General features: G+C 41.7%; 2 protein-coding genes across 2 annotated transcripts; one reads left to right on the top strand and one right to left on the bottom strand.

Moving 5' to 3' along the window:
• Positions 1 to 804: 804 nt before the first annotated feature.
• Positions 805 to 11417, top strand: PTPN2 (protein tyrosine phosphatase, non-receptor type 2; the record flags this gene model as incomplete). The annotated part of the gene is made up of 4 exons (XM_009696795.1): positions 805 to 963; positions 4730 to 4920; positions 6452 to 6553; positions 11059 to 11417. Coding segments are annotated over 4 exons (474 nt in total), but the record flags the coding sequence as incomplete, so codon positions are not given.
• Positions 11418 to 17441: 6024 nt separating this feature from the next.
• On the bottom strand, positions 17442 to 23052 carry PSMG2 (proteasome (prosome, macropain) assembly chaperone 2; the record flags this gene model as incomplete). The annotated part of the gene is made up of 6 exons (XM_009696796.1): positions 17442 to 17784; positions 18217 to 18337; positions 19565 to 19738; positions 21048 to 21166; positions 22020 to 22078; positions 22881 to 23052. Coding segments are annotated over 6 exons (738 nt in total), but the record flags the coding sequence as incomplete, so codon positions are not given.
• Between the last annotated feature and the right edge of the window lie 600 nt (positions 23053 to 23652).

The following is a 23652-nucleotide window of genomic DNA, read 5'->3' as shown; positions in this document are numbered from 1 at the left end:
TGTTAAACAGAACTGGCCCCAACACTGTTAAATAATACTTAAAATCTCTTTACTTTTTTGTTGGATTTTAAAGACCTCAAAAGACTTTTTCTCTTTGGCTGTGCTTGGTAATAGTGAGAAGTACAGCACAGGGTCAGGTGAAATAGAATTTCATGTAAATTGCAAGACACTTGTCTTCTGGCTTGGTTAGATCCTCTCAACCATCTTTTTATTTTTGTTTTTCAGTTTTTCTTTTTTTCTGCATTTTGAAAAACAGGTGGATATTTTCATGCAATTATACTTTAATATTAGACGAATTGAATTGAACATTGCAAGAAGTGCAGATATGTGGTTAAAAACACCTCCTGAAGGTAGTGTGGGGACAAGCGTGTGCGTTGCTTGGGTCAGGGGTTCTGCTTTGAATAAGGAAACTTCTGCCACGGTCAGTCATTCCAAATTGCTGTTCCGTTCAGGAGCGGTAGGAGATACTGCTTTACGGTTGTGATTCTTACAGTCCTGTTTCAAAGTACAAATACATGCCTGAATAAAATCAAGCATATCTAAATTTCTTAATTTTAAGACTTGATATTAGGATACTGGTTTATTTGGTTAATACATGATGATTGATTTGTTCATAATAAGCTTTCATTAGATGGTTTGTCTTTTTTCTGTAAAAACAATTTAGAAAGCATTTAACTAACAGAAACGTAATATGAAGAAATTAATTTTTAGATTTAATTTTGTGACTAATTTTTACTTGTAATTATTTTTTATACGTTGTCTTTATCAATAGCGATGACACTTTCAATGTAACTTTCTTTACAGATGGAAAAAAAAGACGCATTTTCTGTAGATATTAAGAAGGTATTACTGGATATGAGAAAATATCGAATGGGACTTATTCAGACTCCTGATCAACTAAGATTTTCATATATGGCTGTAATAGAAGGAGCAAAATTTATAATGGGGGATTCAACTATACAGGTAAATGTTTAGCTCCATGTGTTTAAATGTAAACAGTAGACTGCTAACAGTAGTTAAAAATGAGCTCTGAACTGTTTTAAAATGTGTAACTTTGTGGGATTTAAATAATTCGCGTTTTTCAATAGGTGCTTAGAAGGTATTAGAGGGTATCTGATCCGCACTTTCTATCAGCTAAACTTTTAATCCTATGTGTTTGTCCCCTCTTAAATGAAATATAAAAATAGCTTGCCTGTACAAGTGTTTAAAAAAACCCAAAACAGTTAAATTGGTATCTTCAATACTGAAAAGCAAAAGTAATGCCCAGTATCACTTTGACAAGATAGCAAGGATCTTTTTAGGACTTCTTGATCTTTGCTGTGTGTTTTCCTAACAATAAGGTTACCTGATGCTACAGATCACATTTATTAGCAAAGTTGCTTCCCACCCCCGCCACCCCCTCCATATCCTTTGAAATTTGTGTTGCAGTTAGTAGAATCTAGCCAAATACAAGAGTTTTGGGGCAGACAGATTAGCAAGTCTCACGATTTTATCAGCATGGCTTGCAGATGTAACAGTAGCTACAGCTATTGTAAATGGCTGGGGCTGGGTGGGAGGGAGGCCTGGGAGGAGAGGCTGCGAAACAGCTTAATTCTGCTTTCATATGCTAGGGTTTTTTTATTGTGTTGATTTCTTAAAATGAACGAAGCAGATAAGCTACAACACATTTCCTCTTTTCTGTGTTTCTGGTAATTGTCATTCTTCTCTTTGACAAATGTTTATTGCCTTGCTATGTGAAGAGAGAAACAATTTTGTGCAACTGCTAATCAACACCTAGGTAGCTTGCTGCTAGTCTGACACCTGTGCCGCATGCCTAGAAGACTGCATGATTCATCCTAATGCTAACGGCAGTTTAGCCTCTTGATTTTCTGGAAGCTGTTTCTGGTGGTATGAGGGTATTCTCTCTAATAATTTTTCTGCTTGCTTTTTTGAAAAGCCACGATCCAAACCGTGCGTGGCTCTGGTTCCCACAGTTACCCATCTAGATCACAGGATTTCTTGTTTCTGGATACAAGGGAGCATTGTCAACTCTGGATACTGCTTGCCAGGTTCAAGTGTGTTACTTCTTCATACTAAGAGAATGCCTAAGAAGGCACACTTCTCACTTGTTGTTTTTTTTCTTTTTCTTGTTAGGATTGTTCATATGATCTTTCTTAAACCAGTGTTTTCTGCAGTGTAGGCAGTTGTCCTGGTGCTTTTCACTTTAGGCCTCAGGGTCGTCTGCAGAAGCTCAGTTGGCAGTACTTAACAGGAGTATTCCTTTCAAGGTCAGCTGGGTCCTTTTTTTTCCCCCCATCTGGAACAGTTGTACTGTCCAGAGCGCAAGAGGTGTTTACTTCTCTCTGCTAGTGATGGCGAGGGCATGAAGTTATTGAACACTTCTCTGATATAACATTACTCAAACATTCATCTCTGACATCTCCATGGATTTCGGAAGTCAGGAGGCTGTGCAGGCAAACACAAGGTATACTTGAACCTTTACTTGCTCACGGCTGCAACTGCAGCACTGCTGTTGGGGCGTGAGGAGTCTCTTCCCCTCGTTTAGCACCCATGGGATTTCCGCCCGTGACTGAAAGGAAGAATCATACACTCGCCTAGGTTGCCCTGGAGCCCTGCAGAGGCTTGTGGTTGGTGTGCTGCTGCAGGGTGCTGCAGCTGAAACAGTTACTTGCTTCCTAATTATACTACAGGACTGCATGATATAAAATGGGTGAGGTGGAACAAGAATGATGTTTTCCTTTCTATAAAATTCCTTTGGGATAAAAGATAAGTTAATATTGCTTCAACAACATAGGAGAATAACTTCCCATCACTCTTTCAGAAAAATGTGTTGAAATGAGCCACAAATCTGTGGCTTTGAAAGGCAAAGAAGGTTGAATGCCTGAGATTCATAGATGTGTTTTGCAGACAGAGAACAAAAATACAGTTTTGTACTGAAACTGGTGAATCCCCAAACTGTATCTGATGTTCACTTGATTATGTCAACTGAACACCTTAATGTGCCTTTCCGTTGAGTCCATTCATTCCAAGGGGCGATACAGGCCCTAAGTCTTAGCTCCCCTACACAGGCATTTTGGTTATAATTTTAAGGACGATTTTATTTCTCAAATTAAACTTTGTCACTTCTTTGTTTCTTCCAGATGTAATTTCACAAGCCGCAGTGTAGTACTTCAGTTCCTGAGATACAGATACATACTTGTTGTTCTTTTTTGTAAAGTTGCAGGTACTATCATAAAATGGCAAAGGTAATCTAGCAACACAATCCTCCTTGTCTGTCTGCTCCAAGCTGTACATTATTTTAGCAGTCCTGCCGTTCACGTAGTCTTGTCATAGATACTTAAAATGGCCAGCCATTTGAGCTATTGTTATTCCATGTTTAAAGTAGAATTCTTGGTGGGAAATTCCTTCTGTTTGACAAGAGTAGTAAAACTGCCCCTGATGTCAGTTCTTCCTGTGTGGCTTATTACTGCAGATGTAATCAGTATTTATCTTAGCCAGCGAGTCTCCTAGGAATACAGCCACGTCTTCCAAACGACCTTTTCCTGTGACAGTAAGAGGGACTTGCCAAGTGGATTTCCATTTGTTGGTGGCTGTGTTTTTTTTGAGGTTTTGCTTGTTTGTTTGAGACTAAGGAAAACCTCTGAGAGTGAAGTGTCTTGTGCATGAAGACTCCCTTTTTGAATTTCAGATCCATACTGGAAGCTCCTGTGCGATGGAAGAGTTGGTTCATTGTTAAAGCTCATTCTGTCAGCACTTCATTTATAAGTAGCTGGGCGTTTTTTGCCATCGTTCTCCGAGTTTGATACTTAGTTTAGACCAACAGTTTGAATTTATTCTGCAGACGAGAATCTAACACTCATTTTGTGAAGAGTCAATTTTCAGTTAATCCTTTGTATCATAAACATTTAAAACTGATTCCCCACCCCCAGGGTATTCTGTACCTTTATAGGCTGGCTGACTTGTGTGAGAAAAGAACTGATTGTTTTTGGGGGGCAATTCTTTTCCTTCCCATTACCTTTCTAGGTTTGGTTTTTGTTTTTTTTTCTTTCCATGAAATTTTGTTGCAAGAAATCCTTTAGACTGTTCATCATTAGGACAGAAATGTAGCAAACCAGTTTTACGTGTGATCTTTTGGCGTTTTTTTTTTTCTTCCATCTCATTCCAGATTACTTCTCAAAACAAGGTGAATATCTGTTTTATGATGGAGTGGATCTCTGGGGTAGCGGACCACTAGGTGAAATAGTAGGCCATGACTTCAGCATAAATAACCCTAGGTTTTTTGTTCTGTTTTGTTTTTCATTTGCATTGCACATTTTTCCAGTTCTCTCTTTTTAGGCAGTTCTTGCACACAAGGTCCTACTGTGTTTTGGAAGGTAACAGCTCAGCATAGGCATGTAGAGAGCAGAGGGAGATGGAAAGTGCTGGGTGGTGCAGGACTGTACAAGAAAAGTCGCTTCCGCATGGTGGAGCTGCTGTGGACAGCACAAACCCTGAAGTTAGTGCCCTCATACCTTCATGGTAGCACTGTCCTGGAGAAACACAAAAAGGGATCACTCTTGGAGAAGATGCATCTTCACCTAACCTTATTGCTTCGTTGAGCAGTAATTTTTTTTTCTTGATCTAGTAGTTCCTTTAATCTACTTCTGTGACTCTTCTGTGGGAAGACATCTTTGGCAAAGGGGCCTTCAGTGTTAGGGGGATGTTTGAAATATGTTCTCCTTGTTTGCAGAAACGGTGGAAGGAGCTCTCTAAGGAGGACCAAGCACCAAGTTCTGAGCAGTCTCTTCCACACCCAGCCAAAATAACCACGGAGAAGTACAATGGGAACAGCGTAGGCTTGGAGAACAAAGATCAAATGGAGAAAATAAATACGGACCTGTCTGCTAAAGTTCAAGATATCACTGATGGAAACATTGAAAGGTAGGCCACGTGAAGAAACCGTTTAGAAGGCAGACACACTTTCTTAAAAAGCTGAATTATTGTATGCTTTTCTTACAATAAGAAAACTTCAAGAACTTTCTTCAGTGGAGGGAAAGGACAGGTGATATTTGACTGTCTTATTTAATTGTTTAAAAAAATACAACTTCAATTATTCCTTGTGGTAAAGTTTTACTGTTTAAAGATCAAGAGAAGAAAAACAAACGTCTCTCATTGAAGCAGCTAAATCTCATCCTTGAGAGCATTTTCCTAGAGACTGTCTGTGAGCTCTGTTGTGCAATGTGAATTAGGTCCTAAAAGTGCCCAGCATAATTTGATACTGATTTTTGAATAGAGTGCTAACTTCCGTTTGGGAAAATATGATAGCTCAGAAACAAAAGTTTTTTATCGCCTACCACTTTCTGTACGGTGACTGAAATTGCGCCATGGAAGCCATAGGTAACCCTCCACTCGTGTTAAGTCTACCACCGTGAATAGGTTTCTGTGGCTTAGCTCTCTCGTGTGAGTTTGCTTCTCTCTGTCAAGTCTCTCTGGGGCACCGTGTGCCGAGGGCCTGCCCAGCGAGGGCCTGGGCCAGAGACCCAGAAGCTGGCCTGGGCCTGGGGCTGGGCTGGGCTGGGCTGGGCCCGGCCGAGCCGTGCCCAGGGGGAGGCAGTGTCTGACCCAAGGGCTGCCATCTGCGGCGGGGTGCAGCAGTTCCCTGTAGATAGGCGGGAATTCTGAATTAACAGGTGGCTTGCTGAGTGCCCTGGCAAGTGTAGCTTTCCATGGCTTTACGAGTGCTTTGAGAGAGAATGACAGCCCTTCTGTCCATGTTTGTTTGAAGGAGCCCCTCCCAAGAGGAGCTGGGGTGTGGATGTGAGTGTGGTGGTGGTGTGCTAGGACTTGGACAGTCAAAGTGTGTTTTTCTGTCAGAGTTAAGCTTACTTGGAGATGGTGAGGATACTTCTGGAGACAAGAATTACAAGGCGGCCCCGATAGCGTAACAACACACAACTGATTTTTAGCCTGTGTCCTTGATCAAGGTTTGGTTTACAGCTGAAGACGGGTAGGTTAGGATCAACGTATCAGTGAGGCTAGTGTGAACTCTGCAGTGAAGGCACACGCTGAAATATTTTGGGTGTTTGCACGTAGTACCTGACATTGCACTTAAAAGCAGCCTCTGTGCAAAAGTCTCAGCCATTGAGTGGGCGCTGACGCGGGTGAAAGACTTAGCTCAGACAATTAAGCTAATTGTGTTCCCTGTTGAACACATAGGTCAGGCACCACTTACATCTTTGCAGATGTCATTTATTTACTTTACGGAGCTTCACTGACCTGAGACTGTCCACATCAAGGTTGTTAAAATGGAATAAAGATTGCTTGATTTAGATTTTATATTGTGCTGCCATATGCTACAGGTGGGTTAACTATTGGGAGGGAGTTGAAGAGGTTTGCTCTGATATTTTAATAGCCTTTTTTCCTGTTCTACAATTTCAGATTTACCTTTTCTTTTTTTTTTTTTTCCTTTAAGTACTGTACGAAAACGACTGCGAGAGGATAGAAAAGCTAACACAGCACAGAAGCTGCAGCAGATGAAGCAGAAGCTAAATGAGACTGAAAGAAAAAGAAAAAGGTGGTTATATTGGAAACCTATTCTCGCTAAGATTGGGTTTGGTACACTGATTTTAGTTGGTGCTTATTCTTGCTGGAAAATGTATTTCCAAGAACATTCCTTGTAAGTAAACAGTAAGCCCGTCTGCTCCAGCAGCTGGTTTTGCTGCAGGTTAGTGACTAGGGGTGTGACTTTGAGCAGTAAACTCCGTACACCTGGAGCGGGTACAGACCCTTGCCTACAATAGAGAAGTGATGTAAACTTGATCACATGTCAACATCTCAGGACTTTCCACTGCAGGTACTTAGAGAAACGAACTGCTGCCCCCCAACCAAGTTGACGCTTTTTGTTTCTATGAGCAGGTACAAACCTGCTGCACCTGTTTATACACTTTTTAAAATGGTGTTCTACCAGACCTTAAGCAAACCCTGAACCACAGAGGTTTAGCTATGGAAGGCTGTCTGGATTTCAATTTACATGCCTGACAGAAGCAATAAACAGTGTTGTATCATTTACGTTATTAACGCAAAGAAGTTATCCTTAAATGTGTGTAATGTGTAATGTACTAGTGACATGACCATAAACATTTTATATTCTTATGACCTAGGATAAATATATTTTATAATTGCATATTTAATCTTTTTGTAGTTCACTGTACTTTTAAAAGCTCAGTTTGTACAAATTTCTGACCAAAAAGAATTTGATTTTGAAACTAAATGTAATTATAATTTGTGCATGAAAATAATAGTGCGACCATTCCCCGTATTTTGACTCTCCAGTTCATGATGTGAGCAGCTAGGGGTCTGATGAAGCGCTTGCCAATTTCGACTCTGTAATTTGCATTCCTTATTTATTTTTTTTTAGTTTCCTTATTTAAGTAAGGCTTGTAAATTTGATTTTATTTTTTTTTGTCCCCCCTAAGGCTTTTGAGAACTTAGCCCCCACTGAAAAGCATACTGTTTAAGTTGGTTAATGTATTCAGACTTCAACTACTGCTTGAAGGCCAACATTGTTAAAGTTCTGACATTCCATTAAATGTGAAGCATAATGTTTTGTGTGTCTATAGATTTTAATTGCTAGAAAGAATAAAATTCATTCCTCAGTAATAGGTGTAGAAAGCACATCAAAGGAGATGGTAGTTGGACTTCCAAGGGTGGTTTAATAGCTGGCGGGTGTTGGTAGGACTCTCCTGTGCCCGGCAGGCTTAGCTCTGTGAGCCACTTCCCTAATGTCGCGAAGTCCAGAGCTGCTCTCGGGTTCCTCAGGTCGAGGCAGGACAGTGGCACACTTGGCGACCAAGATTTTGGCAGCGCCTGGGCTACGGTCACTTTAAAATTGTGGAGCACCCCCTTCCCATGAGTCAGGTGGAACACTTTCTAAATAGGAATTCAGCACACATCGCTTTCTGTCCTTTGCGTCCTCGCTGGAGACAGAGGTGGTGTGTGGCTGTGTGTCGCTTGCTGTCATCCAGTTGAGACCTCATAATCTGACATACTGGACTGCACTTTGAAACCTGGATTTTATTTGTTCAAGCATTGCCTTGTTGGATGACTTCAGCGAAGTCGTGTTGTCTCTCTCCGTTTTTCTAGCTTGGTTGTTTTCTGTTGGAGATGGGGGTCTTGGGGGGTTTCTTCCCTCCTCCCCGGCTTTGGTCCTTTTGTAAAGCACTGCGTGGCTTTACTGCTGAAAAACACTGAAAGAGCTAGAGAATTGCTTTGCTCCTTATCCAAGGGAATTAACTGGAAAGGTTTCCAGTACATTCAAGCTTAAGAGTAACATCCCAGGCATGGGGCCCGGATAGTCTGGCGTTTACTGCGCAACGCTCAGTTGAGTTGACTCTTTGAAATTCTCATTTCACAATAGCTAATGCTATTTTGGACGAGGCTGGTTATATAGTAAACAAATGCTTAAGGGTCCAAAGGAGCGTGGTTTCGTACTGCTCTGAACTGGGGAAGTTGTGCGTCAGTCAGACCGGACAATTTGTCCTGTGCCGTTACTGACAACTGGGCGGCTCTGATAGCAACGTGACTTACTGACGGCTGTGACACAGCACAGGCAGCTTACGTATTTTAAGACATTTCACAATTTTTACAGCCTCAGTAACTCTTTTCGCCAACAAGCGGCTTGGCAAAAGATTTTTTTTATTTTTTTTTTTCCTTTAAATTGAGAAGACAGGTTTTTCAGTATCAGCTATACCTGATAGTAGGTGTAAATATATGTGCCTTATAGAAGATATTTTGGTTGTGGAAAAACACGTGGAATGTAATTAAATGCTTTTGTAAAAGAAATATTCCAAATTTTATTCTAAATATTTAAAAGCAGCTAAGGAAAAAGTGCAGGCGAAACCTTCACTGAAATCATGCTGTCATTTATCGCCTTTCTGTTTGCATGAGGAGGATTTCCTGGGCCACCAGTGTCCTGCAGACACTGAGCTCTAACTGTGGCTTGTCGGTTTGTCACTTGAATTTTTTCCTGCTTCCATCTTCCAAGTTCTGGCTTTCTTGTTTCCTCGACCCTGAGCAGGCATTCCTCTTTTCCCGGTGGGGCAGGGCAGGAGGGGACCGTCTTACAGCACCTCACACTCTCTGTCACACCGCTTGATGCAGTAAAGCAGGACTTGCACGCTCAGCAGTTGGTCTGTAAGAATTTGGTTTGGTTCCATGATTGTAAGTATCTGGAGAGTCGTAACCGTTAGTAATTTAAGGACCACGAACCAGTATGAGTCTTGGACAAAACTATTTTGTACAGTGAATAGTCCAGGACAGTGTGAGAACAGGAAGGGAAATGAAACATTAGATCTCTCAGTACCTTCCAGGAGGTAATTTGGATAAAACTCTTCTTTCTGGTCTGTCAGTAGTCCTTAAAAACCACAGCCTGGGGGAGGCTCGTTCTCTTTACCACAAACTGATCCTTTGTGGTGCTTCGTTACTCTGTAGGATTTAGACTTGCAGTAGCTTTGCACAACTCGGATGTTAAATAGGAACAAATATGGGCCAAAGTGAAGACCTGTCAATCCCAGTGACCTCTGTCGCGGGAAATGCTTAAAGAAAAAGGGAAGGAGGTGCCTGCTGGCCCTTCTCCTGCCTCCCCCCAGCCCGGCTGCTGGCAGGCGCTGCTGCTGCTGCAGTGCTGAGCACTCGAGTCAGTGTGTGTGCGTCGGGTTGTGCCCCCGGCCTGGAAATGCGTCAGTCAGAATACTTGGTGTCTGGCGGGCTGCTTTCAATTTGATTAACAACGTTTGACCGTCAGATGAACACTTGTGTACAAATCGTGCACGTTTTTATTAAACATTTGGACCTCTACTGCAAGGGGTTTGCAAGTTTGGAATTGGCCCTTTAGGTTTTCTGTTTGTTCTTGGTGCAGGGACAGTCCGCTTAGAGTGATGGTGCATCTGTATTTTTCTTGAAATGCATCAGGTAAAATAAGTGAATTCAGTGTGAAATGGCGATTTGAGAGAAAATTACGGGTTTATTTTATGGAAGTAAGATGTTGCAAGTGAAACGTAGCTTATTTTGTTAAACCTTGAGTAAAATGTTTGACCGACATCGGTTTGTATCCTGCTGAAAAGGGAAGAGGTGTAAGTCTGCGTGCACGTACCTGTGATTGGATTGTGCAGCAATGAAAAAGCCCGGCTGGCTTTCAGTTTAACGAACGTTAACCAAATTATTGAGTTTGCTGTTTGGCATTATAGTTAAACCTGAGACACGTGAGGACTGCACAAGAAACTAAATTGACGATGACAAAAGAGGAGGTCTTCTGCATGGCCCAGCGGCTTAAGTCCGAGGGCAAAACTTGCCAAGTTGACGTAGGACACAGTAGTCTTCCTGGCCTTTTTTGTTCCCCCTCTCCCCCAAATTTTAGGTCAGTCTTTCATTTTTATGTATGAAAAATAAATGTGTTCAAAATTGCATCTCTGTCTGAGTCTTTATTTAAGTTGGAAGGATAAATACTTGGAAGAATTCTTTTAACATGTTTGAGGTGATCCAAGCTGCTGTATCGATCAGGGTAGTGCTTGCAGGATTTAGAAACATTTTACGTGTTGTGCCTTGTAAGTACTGAGGTCTTGTCCCGCCTCCCTCGGAGCAGAGCCTTGCCTTCCCTAAGGACAAAGCGCCCAGTGGTGGGACCTCTTCCTCACGGCAGGAAGCCTTTGCCTAGAACGGCGTGTATTTATGTCCGTGCCGCTGCGCCAGGAGCGGCCTGCGAAGCCCGGGGAGGCGGAGGTAGGGTTTGGAGCTGCAGCCCCAGGAGACGGCTGCGGTGCTGGTGGTTAAACGCAGGAGCCAGCGGTTTGCTGGACCGCGACCTGCACTTGGAGCTCTCCAGCAAGTCCGCGGAAACGCCTTCTGACAAAGCAGCCGCTTTCCCAGGGCGCTTCCCGCGGGCAAACCGTAGTCGGTAGTCGCTACAGGGATGCGTGAGGAGCTGTTTGTAGTGAGTTGCAAACCCGCTGTCTGTTCTTTCTTCTTTTTTTTTTCCGTACTGTGTACTGAATCGGTGACTTTCTTTTGCGTTGTATGTCACAGGCCGAGACTGACTGACACCTAAGCCTTCGAGACTTGTGAATGTTCTGCAGCTATAAACTGCAAATTATTGACATGCAAAGCGAGACATGAACCCCTCTTCGGGAACAAAAAGTGAGGTCTGTTAAGTACCAAGAAGACCTCAGTTATCTGTTTACAGCATAAACTGCATCGAGGGGATGAAGACCACCAGCAGCGTGCTACTTTGCGAAACAAAACAATTTGCCATCTTGTGTTTTTATAATGCCTGTATTAATGTAGAAAGATGTAAAAGAAATAAATTAGGAAATATTTTGTTTTGTACTGCCATTCTTATTGTATTTTTATACTTTTTGGCAGCATTAAATATTTTTTTAAATTGAGAATACGCTGTTGTGTGCACATTGTGTTAGGGAGAAACTGTTAAGAGCTTGTTTTGCAGAAAAAGATGTGTTTTGCCTTAAGGTTTCCTGATATCCTGTCTTAACTGGAAAACGGCAAAATGATTAGAATGTGCTTTATGCAGGTGTGTTCACTGTTGCTAAGTACTGTGGTTTGAGCTCGGAGGAACTCTTGCACATTTCTTTTGTGTGATACACCACTAAGAATATTACTTTATTAATCCTTCTGATGTTTGCTGTGGAATAGGCACAGAATGTTCAGAGTGACTGTGTGAAGGGTGAGGGCGGTGTTGGTGACGGGTTCCGGCGAGGAAAGAGGGGAAACATCGCCTCTCGCTACCCCCGCCCAAACACGGTTCATGGGAGCTGAGGTGCAAAGCGCCCGAAGTCAAGGCTGTCTTCAATTAAACGGGTGTTGGATTGTGCCACCACAGCACGTCCTGTGAATGACGTTTTACTGCACCTCTTCTCCCTGACACGGTCCCAACAACTAGATGGGAAAGGGGTAAACTGGAACGCGGCTTGAAGGCGCTCTTCCAGCCCTGTGCCTTCTGCAGCAGGGCTGATCTAAATTCTGCACTTGCCGACGTTCTCTGGCAGTCTCAGATAAACCTGAATTCACCAAAAAAACTTATGTTTAATCCAACTGTCTAAACTCGTATGGGGTGGGGGTTTATATGCAATTTGTACTTTGCATATTTTTGTAACAAGTCTCTGTACAAATCGTACAGTTGCTGAAAGTAAAGCATGGAAGAGGAGGGGAAATCTAGGCCAACTGAGGCTATTTTTGCTAAACTAAGCAGCAACCTGAAGTCTTAAGAGAACTTGGTTTCGAGGCTCATTCATGAAAGTAGCTGTATTCGGAGTTGTGTTTCACTTCAAGGTGAAGCGGAATCAGGGGAGTACTTCAAGCCATCACCTGAGCCAAGTATGTGCTTGACACCGTCTTGAAATAGCCTAAAGCACCAGTGTTCGGTTTGTCTAAACATTTTAATTTCTTTAGATGATTAGTATTGTTCCTAGCCTATGTCGGCAGAGAAAACATCACCACTTGATTCAGCTTTCATTTTCAAGTTGGCGCAGCTGTGAAACCAGGAGCGTTTACAACAAGAGATCAAGTGTGCCAAAACTGCTGCACTAAACCCTCTTCTTCTGGAAGCGGGGAGGGGAGCCCATCTGTACCCCTTGATGCATCTTTGGACGCGGCTTTCAGCCATTCGTGCCTTTTACCTTCAGCTGTGATGTAGGTGTTTGTTATTTTTGTCCTCCTTGAACTGCGAGTAAGCGCAAGGTGTACGACTTTGTTATTTTACCTGCTGCTGTCTCGGATAACTATCAAATACTCAACGAATTTATCTTGCGGGGTGTAGAGGCATTGGCCCTTGTCGCATAGTGGACTCTCAAATCAAAATGCTGATTGCTCTTGTTTTTTAAATGGTTTCCACCTACGGAGCTGCTGGACTGAATTCAATATCAGGCTAACCTGATGAAGAAGCAAAGGGGATAAAGAGAGAGTAGTGCCAAAACCAGAGCTTTGTCAGGTCTTATCGAGGGCTGCCTTGTGACAGCCAGAGTCCTGGCTTATTGGCCGTCTGACACGTGCCCTTGTTTTGTTATTTCTACACCGGGCCACAATTCTTGGCTACTGCTGGGGAAAATGTATTTAAAAAGGTGAAGGGAGAGGCTGCCCTCTGAGGGAAAGGACAGCTGAGTGTCTGAGTGCAGCCTGAACAGAAATGGGGTTAGCAGAATGAGAAAGCTGTGCTTTACTGGCTGCCATTTGTTTTTTCCATCTTCAAGAGAAAGGTTGCAGAGGTGCTTGTTTTTATTTTTGCTAGTCATGTTAACAGGAGGCCAAAACCGCCCCCTCGTTCTGCTGGGAGGCGTTGGTGTGCAAGAGGGGAGGCAGACAGGGTGGGTGCCGAGGGAAGCGGTGGGCTGGGGGCAGCAGGAGCTCGGAGCGGCTCGCACCGACACCAGCCCTGGTAGCACCTGCCCCCCCGGCCCGGCCCCGGAGAAGCCCCCTGCTTCTCCCAGTAAAGACTGAAACGTCCAGAAGAGCAAGAACCAGTGCCTTCTCCACAGGGAACAGGAAAGCCTTGGGGGGGGTTCTCTTTTAGGAAGCCCTTGCAGTACTGGGTGCTCCCCTTCAGGTTTTACTCTGCTGTGCCTTTAGATGCTACTGAGCATTTGTGGCTCACTTAAGAAAAACATTGCAAGGCAAATGACACCACCTTCCTCGCTTTCGTCGGCTCCTTCATTCCCTCCATTTGTTTCCTTGGTATATATACATATACACCTTGTAGTAAGTTTTCAAAAGCTACAAGGGATCCTTCAGTGCTTAACACCACTTGGCCCTGTCTCTTTTCTCCTCCACTCCAAGGTATGTCCTGCCAGTATAAAAGAACAAAGAGATTACCATCCTCAGCAAATCTTTCAAGTCAGTCCTAGTTGACTTTTTAAAAAAAGTCCTGCCCTGTCGGAACTCCGTCCCTGCACCAGCGTGAGCCATGGCTGGGAGCGAGGTGCCAGGCGGGCTCCACGCAGCACAGGTGAAGACTCCCTCTCAGGCTTTACTTGTTTCCTCCTTCTTCTTCCCCTCTCCCCTGTCATCCCTCGCTCACAGCCACAGAAGTTGGGTTCAGTATTTGAAGTTTTTTTAATACCTTGTATATTTTAGATCTGCACAATGTACTCTGGATCTTGAACAAAGCAGCACACCCTCTTTGGGCTTGCTCTTGGTACCTCACCAGTTATTTAAAGACCACGGCTGTATACAAACGAACTCCTCACAACCCAACGCCCTTACTCCACAACTTGTTTGCAGTACCACGCAGCATCTAGAACCCCAGGCTGCAGGCAGCAGAGATACTTAATCGGTTTACTGCAGCATGGCTGAAGGTCACAGGTGTGAGAATAACAGCACTTGTGAAGAGGCCTAAATGAATCAGTTCCTTTGATTCCCAACGGAACTAAGTACTGAAGTACTTCAACAGAACCAGCTAAATAAAGCTTGCACAGTCACCTTGTTTCAAAAAAAAAAAAACAACCCTAAGAAACTTAAAAAGCTTGTGCCTGTTGATAATTTTTTCTACACCAACATTCTATGATGGTTGCAAAGCCTCCCAAAGCACCTCCAGCGCATACAGAACCGTACGGATTGTATAGGCAGCAGGCAAGCTGTGGCTGAAGAGCCGGCTCTTGGATAGGTGCTGTTCAGTTCTTTGCAAGTCAGCGTAACAGCAGACCTACCTCCGGGGCTGCTTCATGACAGCCATTACACCGGTAATTATCCAAGCCCTGCACACGCGCAGGAATATTCCCCTGCTCATCTAGAAGAAGGAGCCACGCTAAGGTAATGCAGAGGTAGGCATCGATCCCCTTCTTTCTGAAAAGTATTTTCATCTCAGGAAAGCTTCAAGATGGTACAGCTGATGTAAACGGCCATCTCCATCACCTCAGTTTGCGCAGTGATTCCAACAGAACTCCACAAGTTCAATATTCTGCCTCCTTTAAAAAACACCATTCTATGTAGCAGCTGACAGTTCAAAGTATTCTTCCTGCCCACGTCCATCCACTCTTCTCAAACAGCCGAGTTCATTTTCCAAGATGAGTATGTTCAAACTGCTAGGCTGTTCTTTCTCGACTTACTCTCTAGCACATCAGCAACGCCCCAGCTCACACCAAACCCGGGCGCTAGACCGGGTGGAGGTGTCAGTGCACGGAAGAGAGAACCGCGTGTCTCCTATGGCTCCATTCCAAGGGCAGCTTCTGACCTCACTGGTAAGCCTGACACACCCTGCTGGCGGTCAGGTCTGCAGCCCAGACCAGGACCATCATCAGCTTCAACTTCTGACTTCTGACAAGGTCACACTCCCATCAAGGAAAAGGAATACTCTGTTCCAGATTCAGCAGTACACAAGAATAAGCAAGGTAATTCTTGTGATGTACACAGGACTATGTCCTTGAAGTTACGAAGTACTCTTAAGTATTCACTGGTTCACGGCAAAAGTTCTCAACCAGCTTGGCAGATTCAGCTTTCCAAACTAGCCTACAGCAGTAAATTGTCCTCTGGGAACAGTTACTAAGTCTCTCTGTGCTTGCTACTCTCCAGTTACAGGTGATGTATTACGTCCACAGGGATTCTGAGAATCCCATCACAATGAAGAACGACAGCAGAATAATATTTAGGTCATTAGTCCTTTTTTAAAAATGCAAAATTTGAATAAACAGTATCTGCAAGCATGAAGTATCACCAAGATGGGAAGTATACGATGGCAGGCTGCAAACAGTTTAGCCTTCCACTTGCCTAGAGAAACTCAAGCTCCTTGTAAAACAATGACAAGACCATGAGCCAAAATAAATCTTTAAGCTCGGATTAATGTGCTCTTTTCAGTCACGCTGTTTGGTTCAACTTCTGGTTGTGCCTGGCCTACCAGTTGAACGCGAGTTGCTTTTTGTTCAGGTAACTTTCTTTTGATTCACAATCACAGTCACATCAGTCGTTCCCAAACACTTTCAACCCATTCATAGCTCATTTTTTACACCATAAAATGTGGCATCTTCCTGCACTACTACTGTAAAAGCTTATCAGCATGAGCAAAGGATTACTTTCTATTTCTAGCATGGTATTTACTGTTAAGGAGCATTGGTGTTAATACAATTCAAACCTTTAAAAAAACCAAAAGCAAACCAAACCACTGCAGATGTAATCAAGCAATCATGAAGCCTTTCCAGTTCTCCTAATGCCAGCAGCAGGTAGTTCATGCTCACGTTGCCCTATGCGTGTCGAGGTTTGTGACTGACTCAAATACAGTATTTCACTTGAGACTACCTACATTTTAAGACATTATTTGAAGGTATTTGGACATACAATTCTATGAAGCATTTGCTCCACATATCGGTTCTCCAAGGTTCAGTTTGCCCTGCCCTGCATTATCCACTTCTGGAAAGCAGACTTAAGACTGGGAAACACTTAAATTTCTTACTGGTTTGTGGAAAAAGAACCGTAGCTGAACATTCATTCAAATATTAGTCCTCTGTGACAGGCATTCACTATGATTCTCACCTCAAACTTTCAAAAACCTGAAAAGACAATACGGCATCCTTTGGGTGATCAGTCACATTCAAAGAACTGCTCTTTACCAACAGGCACAAATTTTCAAGCAAAGCTAACTACTGAAACTTATTCCCACTCTTTTAACAGATCTCTTCTGAACAGGGCAGCTGCTGTTCCCTTCCTCATCATTTGTACTACTGGCATGAGCGTATCACAAAAGACAAAAAAAAAAAAAAAAAGAATCTATTTAGCAGACTAAATATTTACAATTATACCCTGTATATGTGCCACGTCCATTAATTCATAAGCTGTAACTTAGAAATTCTAGATTTAAAGTTACTTTAAAACAGGCTGATGTGACCAAGCACTTCCAAAAGATCAGAACTGAACATGTAGCTTAGTAACGCAACAAGTACCATTACAAAGATGACACGCGTGAATTGCATGTCACGCAACTGGTGTCTCAGACTAAGCTTATAAAACACGCAGACAGCAGACTGCCTGCCATCAGGGCAACGTTCTCATTCTGTTCTATCTCGGAGCGCTGCATGCATCCTCAGATCCATCCAAGAAGGCTCCCCTACCGAGAAAGCTTTAGTTCTGGCATCTCTGCAGCCCTTGGAAGCAGAACGGAAATTTTACAACAGAGGTTGACCAGAAAAGACAGAACAGGCCGCTGTATCACTTCACTTGTGGTCTGCCCAGCCGAAGCTACCACAACAGCACTGGGAAGACAAGGCAGAACCAGATCGCTTCTGAGCTTCACTTACATCACCAGGCAGGTTTTGAAAAAAGTGAAGACCCACAGTTGACATGGAAAAGCAGAGTTTTATCTTCATAAGAAAATCCATGCCTGCACATCAACCTCAAGGTCTCAGCAACATTAAGAAGGTGCACCATAAGCTTTTCCATAGCAATAACACTTAACCAAAGAAAAAGGTTTTTTCAAAAAATATTTTATTAGAAAAAAATTAAAAGTTATTCAATAAACCACTGTACAAAACATATTTCTTTGGTCAATTTGTGAAAGTTGCCTTAATTTCTTTAACTACCCACATACGTGAAAGGGATTTTTCTTAAATAAAGAACTGATGTAGACAACAAAGCAAGCTGCTGTTGTTGGCAATAACTATGTAATCACCTTCTCAAGGGATGTTTGAGGCTGCACGCATGACTTACAGAAGAATTCAAAACTGATCAGAAGAGCGCAGGTGGAAGACCGCTGCCAAAGAGTAAGCGCCAAGAACTTGGTATTTTCCATTGCGAAGAAGCATCAGTGGAATCGTTGCTCTGCAACAAAACCAGAGTAATTCATTAAGTTTTAGATAGTAACGATGTCATTCTACCTCTGGCATATGTATTAAAATAATGGGGAGCATTTCAAGTGTCAATATCATTGTGGGTTGCTTTAGAGAAGAGTACTGGAAGATCAAACTTGATCAAACCTTTACACAATTTTCCCCCACACCTGTCAGACAAAAGAACCGGTGTTTAGGTTTGGTTTTTCAAGTGGGGAAATTCCCAGTGAGATTTTAATCAAAATATATCTTTAATTTGGCATATCCTTGATGACCAAGGGCCAAACCAAACCCAACTCATACATTTTTAACTCTTCTAAAGTTCAGCTGAGTAACATTTTTAATGTTCCAGATTGAAAAAAAAAAAAGAAAATAATGCATAAAAAAATACGAAAGCAAGAACTCTAGATCAAACAGCACTTACTTCGCTTTTAATTAGCTGGAGCCATTCATTAAGATAGTTAACAAGAGCAAATGCGTCAGGGATGTTGTCCCCTTCTGAGCAGAATTTCAGAAGAACTGCCATTTGGATTCCTTTTGAACAGCTGCAACAAAAATGAGCAGGCATTTCTATTACTTTTGCAGAACAGTTACATTTATGTATTAAGAGCAACAACAATCTGCATATTGCTTGTTAAAAAAAACCAAAACCAAACAAAGTAAAACTATATGCATATACAGAGAGGGTTTTTTTCTCCCCCTCTCCAGACCTCCTTAATTGCATTTTCACACTTCATGTTCTTCTTCTTAGTCTTGAATTTGTTCTTTGCTTTGTGAGGCAGGAATCTCAGGTCATGGAAGAGCTACCCAGGGCCTCTTTTACACACTTAGTTTGCATTTTTGTGCTGGTGGGGCATCTATACACATCCTTTGACACAATCACTCCTTATCTTTCTGTGTATTTCAAACAGCAGTTTTGCAGGCTGCATATCACTACTTTACTCACAATATTCCCATTTTTTCATTCAGATATTAAGATTCTTATTACATTTTATATTTTTTTTTCCCCGAAGTCCTGGGAAGTCTTTTCCTTCGCATTTGTATATTGTTTCCATACTGAAGTCAGTACAAAGGTAAGTATGCTATTAGTAACTCTCCTGCTGTTGGATGCAACAGTTTGGACAGGTCTCAAAAACAATAGCTAAAAAAATAAAAGTGAATTTTCCACCTGACACTTACAAACCAAACACCTTTTGCAGAGCTAACACAGTTGTACCATAATGAGAGAGTATTACTATATAAAATTTGAAACTCAGACGTGCTTTCAGCACAACTTCTGATGCACACATGTTTTTACAAAACCCCCCCATCTAATTGTTTGCTGGCCCTGAAATCTTAACTCATTCTTAGATTCTTAGTGCTTAGATTTTATTTTTTTTTTTTTTACAAACGATGATGGAACTATTTGTCACAGGAAACAGCTTTAGTTAAATTATCACAGCTACAGGAATTTTACTATTTACAAATTGTGGTTGGCATAAAATCAGATACCAGGTTAATCACGATCTTAACTGTAAAGGCTTTGTTATTTTCCTTTAGCCCATTCATTTACATTTTTATCATATTTTAACTTTATGATGCAGAATTCCCTATTTTTTTCCTCTTAATTATGGGCTTGATCTGGAAGAAGTTCTATTCCTATAAAACCCTTTCCTATGAAAAGAGGGACTTTTCTTTTCCTATAACAGAGCGGTTTAAAAGATCATTTTACCCATGTACTAAAACCAAGACTTTTTCTTTTATCTTCCTGCGCTTATCTTTAGACAACTCACCTCTCAGTAAACAATAGTTTTGTGATGCCACCTCCAGGAATATGTAGAACTTTTTCTGTATCATCTATTCCAGGGTAAGCTGCTACTTTTTCCATTTCTTTCCAGTTTAGCTCCTGCATAAGGCCTCCGACTGCTTTCTCAAGATCAGGTGTAAGTAGGTACCGTAGTGGTGTCCTAGAAACAAACCCAGAATACATTCAGCCTGACAATAAAAGACACTACCAACGTTATTACTTGTGACCGACAGAAGCTGCAAGCATTGAGGACCTCGCACCCGCAATGGAGAATTGCACTGACCTTCCTTCCCTTCCTCCTCAAATCAAAGTTAAAAAGTAGTCTGTGGCCTCAAAACACTAAACTACTCAACTTTCTGCCACAAACAGAAGTAAGGTATCCTCTTTTTAGGAGCGCAAACAACTGGCAAGTACCAGACACATAAGCACATAAATAGGAGAACGGCTTATGGTTGTTAAAATGATTTACAAATAAAATGTGTTTTTTCTTCCTTCAGATAGAAGATGATTAATTTCAAGTTTGTTAGGGTAAACTTGGACTTCACAGTGATACAGTATTTTTAATAAACTCACACTACAAATATACACAGACTTCAGTCAAGTCTAAGTATTTTCTGAACGCGCTACCCTCACTCTTCAGTGAATCTGCTGTAAGAGAGTTATTCTGCGGTGCTGGGGGGAAGGTGTGCTAAATCACCACCACTCAGACCGCATCGCGTAACCATCAGGCTCCCTCATTTCATTCCGTGCTAGCTGGCCATTCTGCAACTGGATGCAAATATCACTGGTAACTACATCGGGGACATGCACGGACCGAAACCTCCTTTAAGGCCCTACGCATCTATACAGCCTGAGGATAATAACTGGTCCTTCGCAAAAATACTGACTTTTGTTTGGTTTTGTTACATCACCAATTATGATGTCCTCAATTGGCGAGTAATGCTTGTTTTTTAAAGGGGTACTATCTAATAAACATAGTCTGAACCTTGCAGTTGCCTCCCAACAAAGAAGAATTGATAACTTCCTATAAAAAAAAAAAGACAACTTACTATATTAAAGAAAACCTTCAAAACACAGAATAATGAAGGAGAGGTAAGAAACTAACCAATATTCTAATTAACTGTTAAAAATCTAATCTGTGGCCTGTACGTTAGCAGCTAATCCCTGACATTGCTTGCAGGCACAAGAAATTAAGAAGTTAAAACTGAGGCTCTGTTGCTTGACAGTACAGGCCAAGTGCAATTTACTTGCAGCTTGTTATTTGCTCAGCACGTTCAACAGTAGTAACTAACAAAGTTCAGAGACTGATCCTGTGTAACGTCATGTTTTAATAGTATAGTAAGTATTTTATAACCTATGTACACAGCCAAGCAAAAGAACCCTGCCAAAAGTACTCAGCAGGGGGAAATATGCCAGTTTGTCAAAAAGAACAGAAACATCAATTAGGTCTTTTAACGACACAAACGTACCCAAGAAGTTGCTCATCATTGCGCTGGTATGCATGGCTGCTAGACAGAAGAACGACTCTGGCACATTTGCTGCTTTTCACCCAAGAAAGCAGTGTTTGACAGAAAGGCCTGTACTTGTTCTTTATGCAAAGACAGAGGGAAAAAAGTGAAAAATGCATTGTGTCCTTAAAAAAAAGCCCAAAGCCAACAATACTAGGTGTTACATACATCTTTAGCAGTGATGTAAATTTTTCTTCATATCCATTTAGTCTTCAGCTTCAGATAGATTTTTAAAAAGCAGAGGACTGCTCTGGTTGTTTACTTAATCAAAACTACATGAATAATAATAAAAATTATCATTAAGGCCATGTTAACAACAACAGTACCACCCATTGTGTGTGCCATTAATATCAATGGAAAAAGCTTTAGAGTAAGATGGGATGGCAGGATCACACTGTATTTTTCCACACTTTGAACTGCCAAAGACTGCAGCACAAAATTTTTTCTAGCATGGTATTCTGCTTATTTTAAATTACAGCCACTGTCCAGTTAATGAGTAATTACAAATTCTTCATTTTTTACACAATGAATGCAGTTTAAACGCATATGGAACACTATGAAATAATTAAATTGGAGTGACACCAAAAATTAAGCTATCGCAATAAAAGAACACACAAAAACAATAAATGTAAAGGAAAAAAAAAAAAAAAAGAGACGAACAAAACCCAGACCATTTTAAGGTTAATAATCTCAAGACTGTTAATAACTAAGGACATATTTACACTAAAATCTACCAACATATGTGGTCTGTTCCAGGGTTTGGAAAAAACGAAACCAAACCAAACCTCAACCCTCAATGAATGCAGGTCAGTTTCTGTATCAACTGCAGAAGGCACAAAGTAGAAAAATATTTTGCTAGGCCACTTAAACTATTTGCCAGTAGAACTATTCAAACTGAACAGTGAGGTAAGAACAATCAATGAACATAAATACCTTTATAAAAGGTGATCTGATCTGCAGAACTACAAGTTTCTTTGAAGGTAACGAATACACTACAAGAAGAAATAATTAAGTTTTGTTAGAAGAAAGCAAGGAAGAGAACTGGGTTTAGAAGTATCCAGATTTACCCACTTTACAAACCACAGGATAGTAAACCTTTCAGCTACTAATTCATACAGGAAAGCCTGACAATATCCAGAGTGTTAGAAATATGTATTTTTGTGCATTGTCTTCATTGGGCTTAATTTCACTTTTCATAAATTCAAAGGATTGAATGAAGAGAAATATAGGAAGGTCTGTCTCCTGTAATGATTGAGATATTCTCTTTATGCAGCTTTGCAAAGACTGACAGATTATTCTGAAATTTCCATGATGCCGGGGGGGGGGGGGGGGGAAAGGAAATGAACAAAAAGGGTTTTTTAAGAATTTGAAGTGGGGAGGGAGAGGGAGAAACACCACATAAGGAAAAAGGCAAACACAGAGAAGGAGAGAGGGAGGGAGAGAGGATAAATATCCTTCTACACCAGAAATTCAGCTTGCATTCCAGCAGTTTACTCTAAGTACGTGCACACTTCATGTTGCTTTGGATTAGAACTGCAGAGAGTTTTGGCTGCACTGTAATATGAAATTCAACATTCCTTACTGGTTCCATACGTCAAATTGTTTATCTAAAATAACAATAGTAACAGTTTCCTCTGTGAAATGTAAATGCATTCTTATCTGTAAGTTACCAGAGTTGTTACTACTGACCTTAGTTTAAACATTGCTCACAAAAGCAAAATCTAACAACAAAAAAAGTAAATGTGACATTCTTGCTCCTGCAGCTTGCAATTACCTTCAGCATCCAATACCCACCTTCAGCATTTATACTCAGCTCCACCGAGTTTTCTTCTGCTGTTGCATATGGATTATTTCCAACCATTGGCACCAGGCAATCAGTGTAGAAGTACCCGACTTTGGTCATGTCAAGTGTGGAAATCACTAGATCTATTGCCAGTTGACCAACATTTCCCACTGACACTGCTGGCTGAAGTCACAGAAGTTACTGAATTACAGGGTGGTTTATGGACAACACAAGATGCTCTTCAAATACTGAAAGTTTAAATTACTTCAATTCTGGTCAAACACGATTTCTAAAAGCGGCGGCTCATCCTCTGACAAAGGTAACTATTTCGTAACAGATTACTAATACAGACTTTGGTCCCTGTCCCGCAAAGAACACCCTGGCCACTCCTGTGAATAATCCTGTCTCATTGCAAACTCGAACAAGGGCTTGGAAACTTGTCTCCTCCCTCTCTTTTTTTGGATATAGAGCACACAAAAGTCACTCAAACGACTAATGCCAAGATTGGCAGGCCTCAAGTGACACCTAAGGGTAATGATGATGTTACACATTAAACCTACAAATCTCAGACTGACCCGTATACAAGTGTAGGTCGTTTTTAATTTTTTAAGGATGGAAATGCGAAGGGTCATCCTGATGCATTTCATAGGAAGTGCCATGGGTCGCCACCGATCGGGGCAGATACTGACCTAGTATGATGGCACGGAAAGAGAAACTATCACAGGAAGACAACCGTGACATTTTCGGTTGCTTCCCTCTGATTTATAAGCAAGTCCGCCTCTA

This window comes from Cariama cristata, unplaced genomic scaffold (genome assembly GCF_000690535.1).
Source record: "Cariama cristata isolate BGI_N322 unplaced genomic scaffold, ASM69053v1 scaffold4863, whole genome shotgun sequence".
NCBI classification, from domain to species: Eukaryota; Metazoa; Chordata; class Aves; order Cariamiformes; family Cariamidae; genus Cariama; species Cariama cristata.
This window is presented reverse-complemented; position numbering and strand designations above follow the sequence as displayed.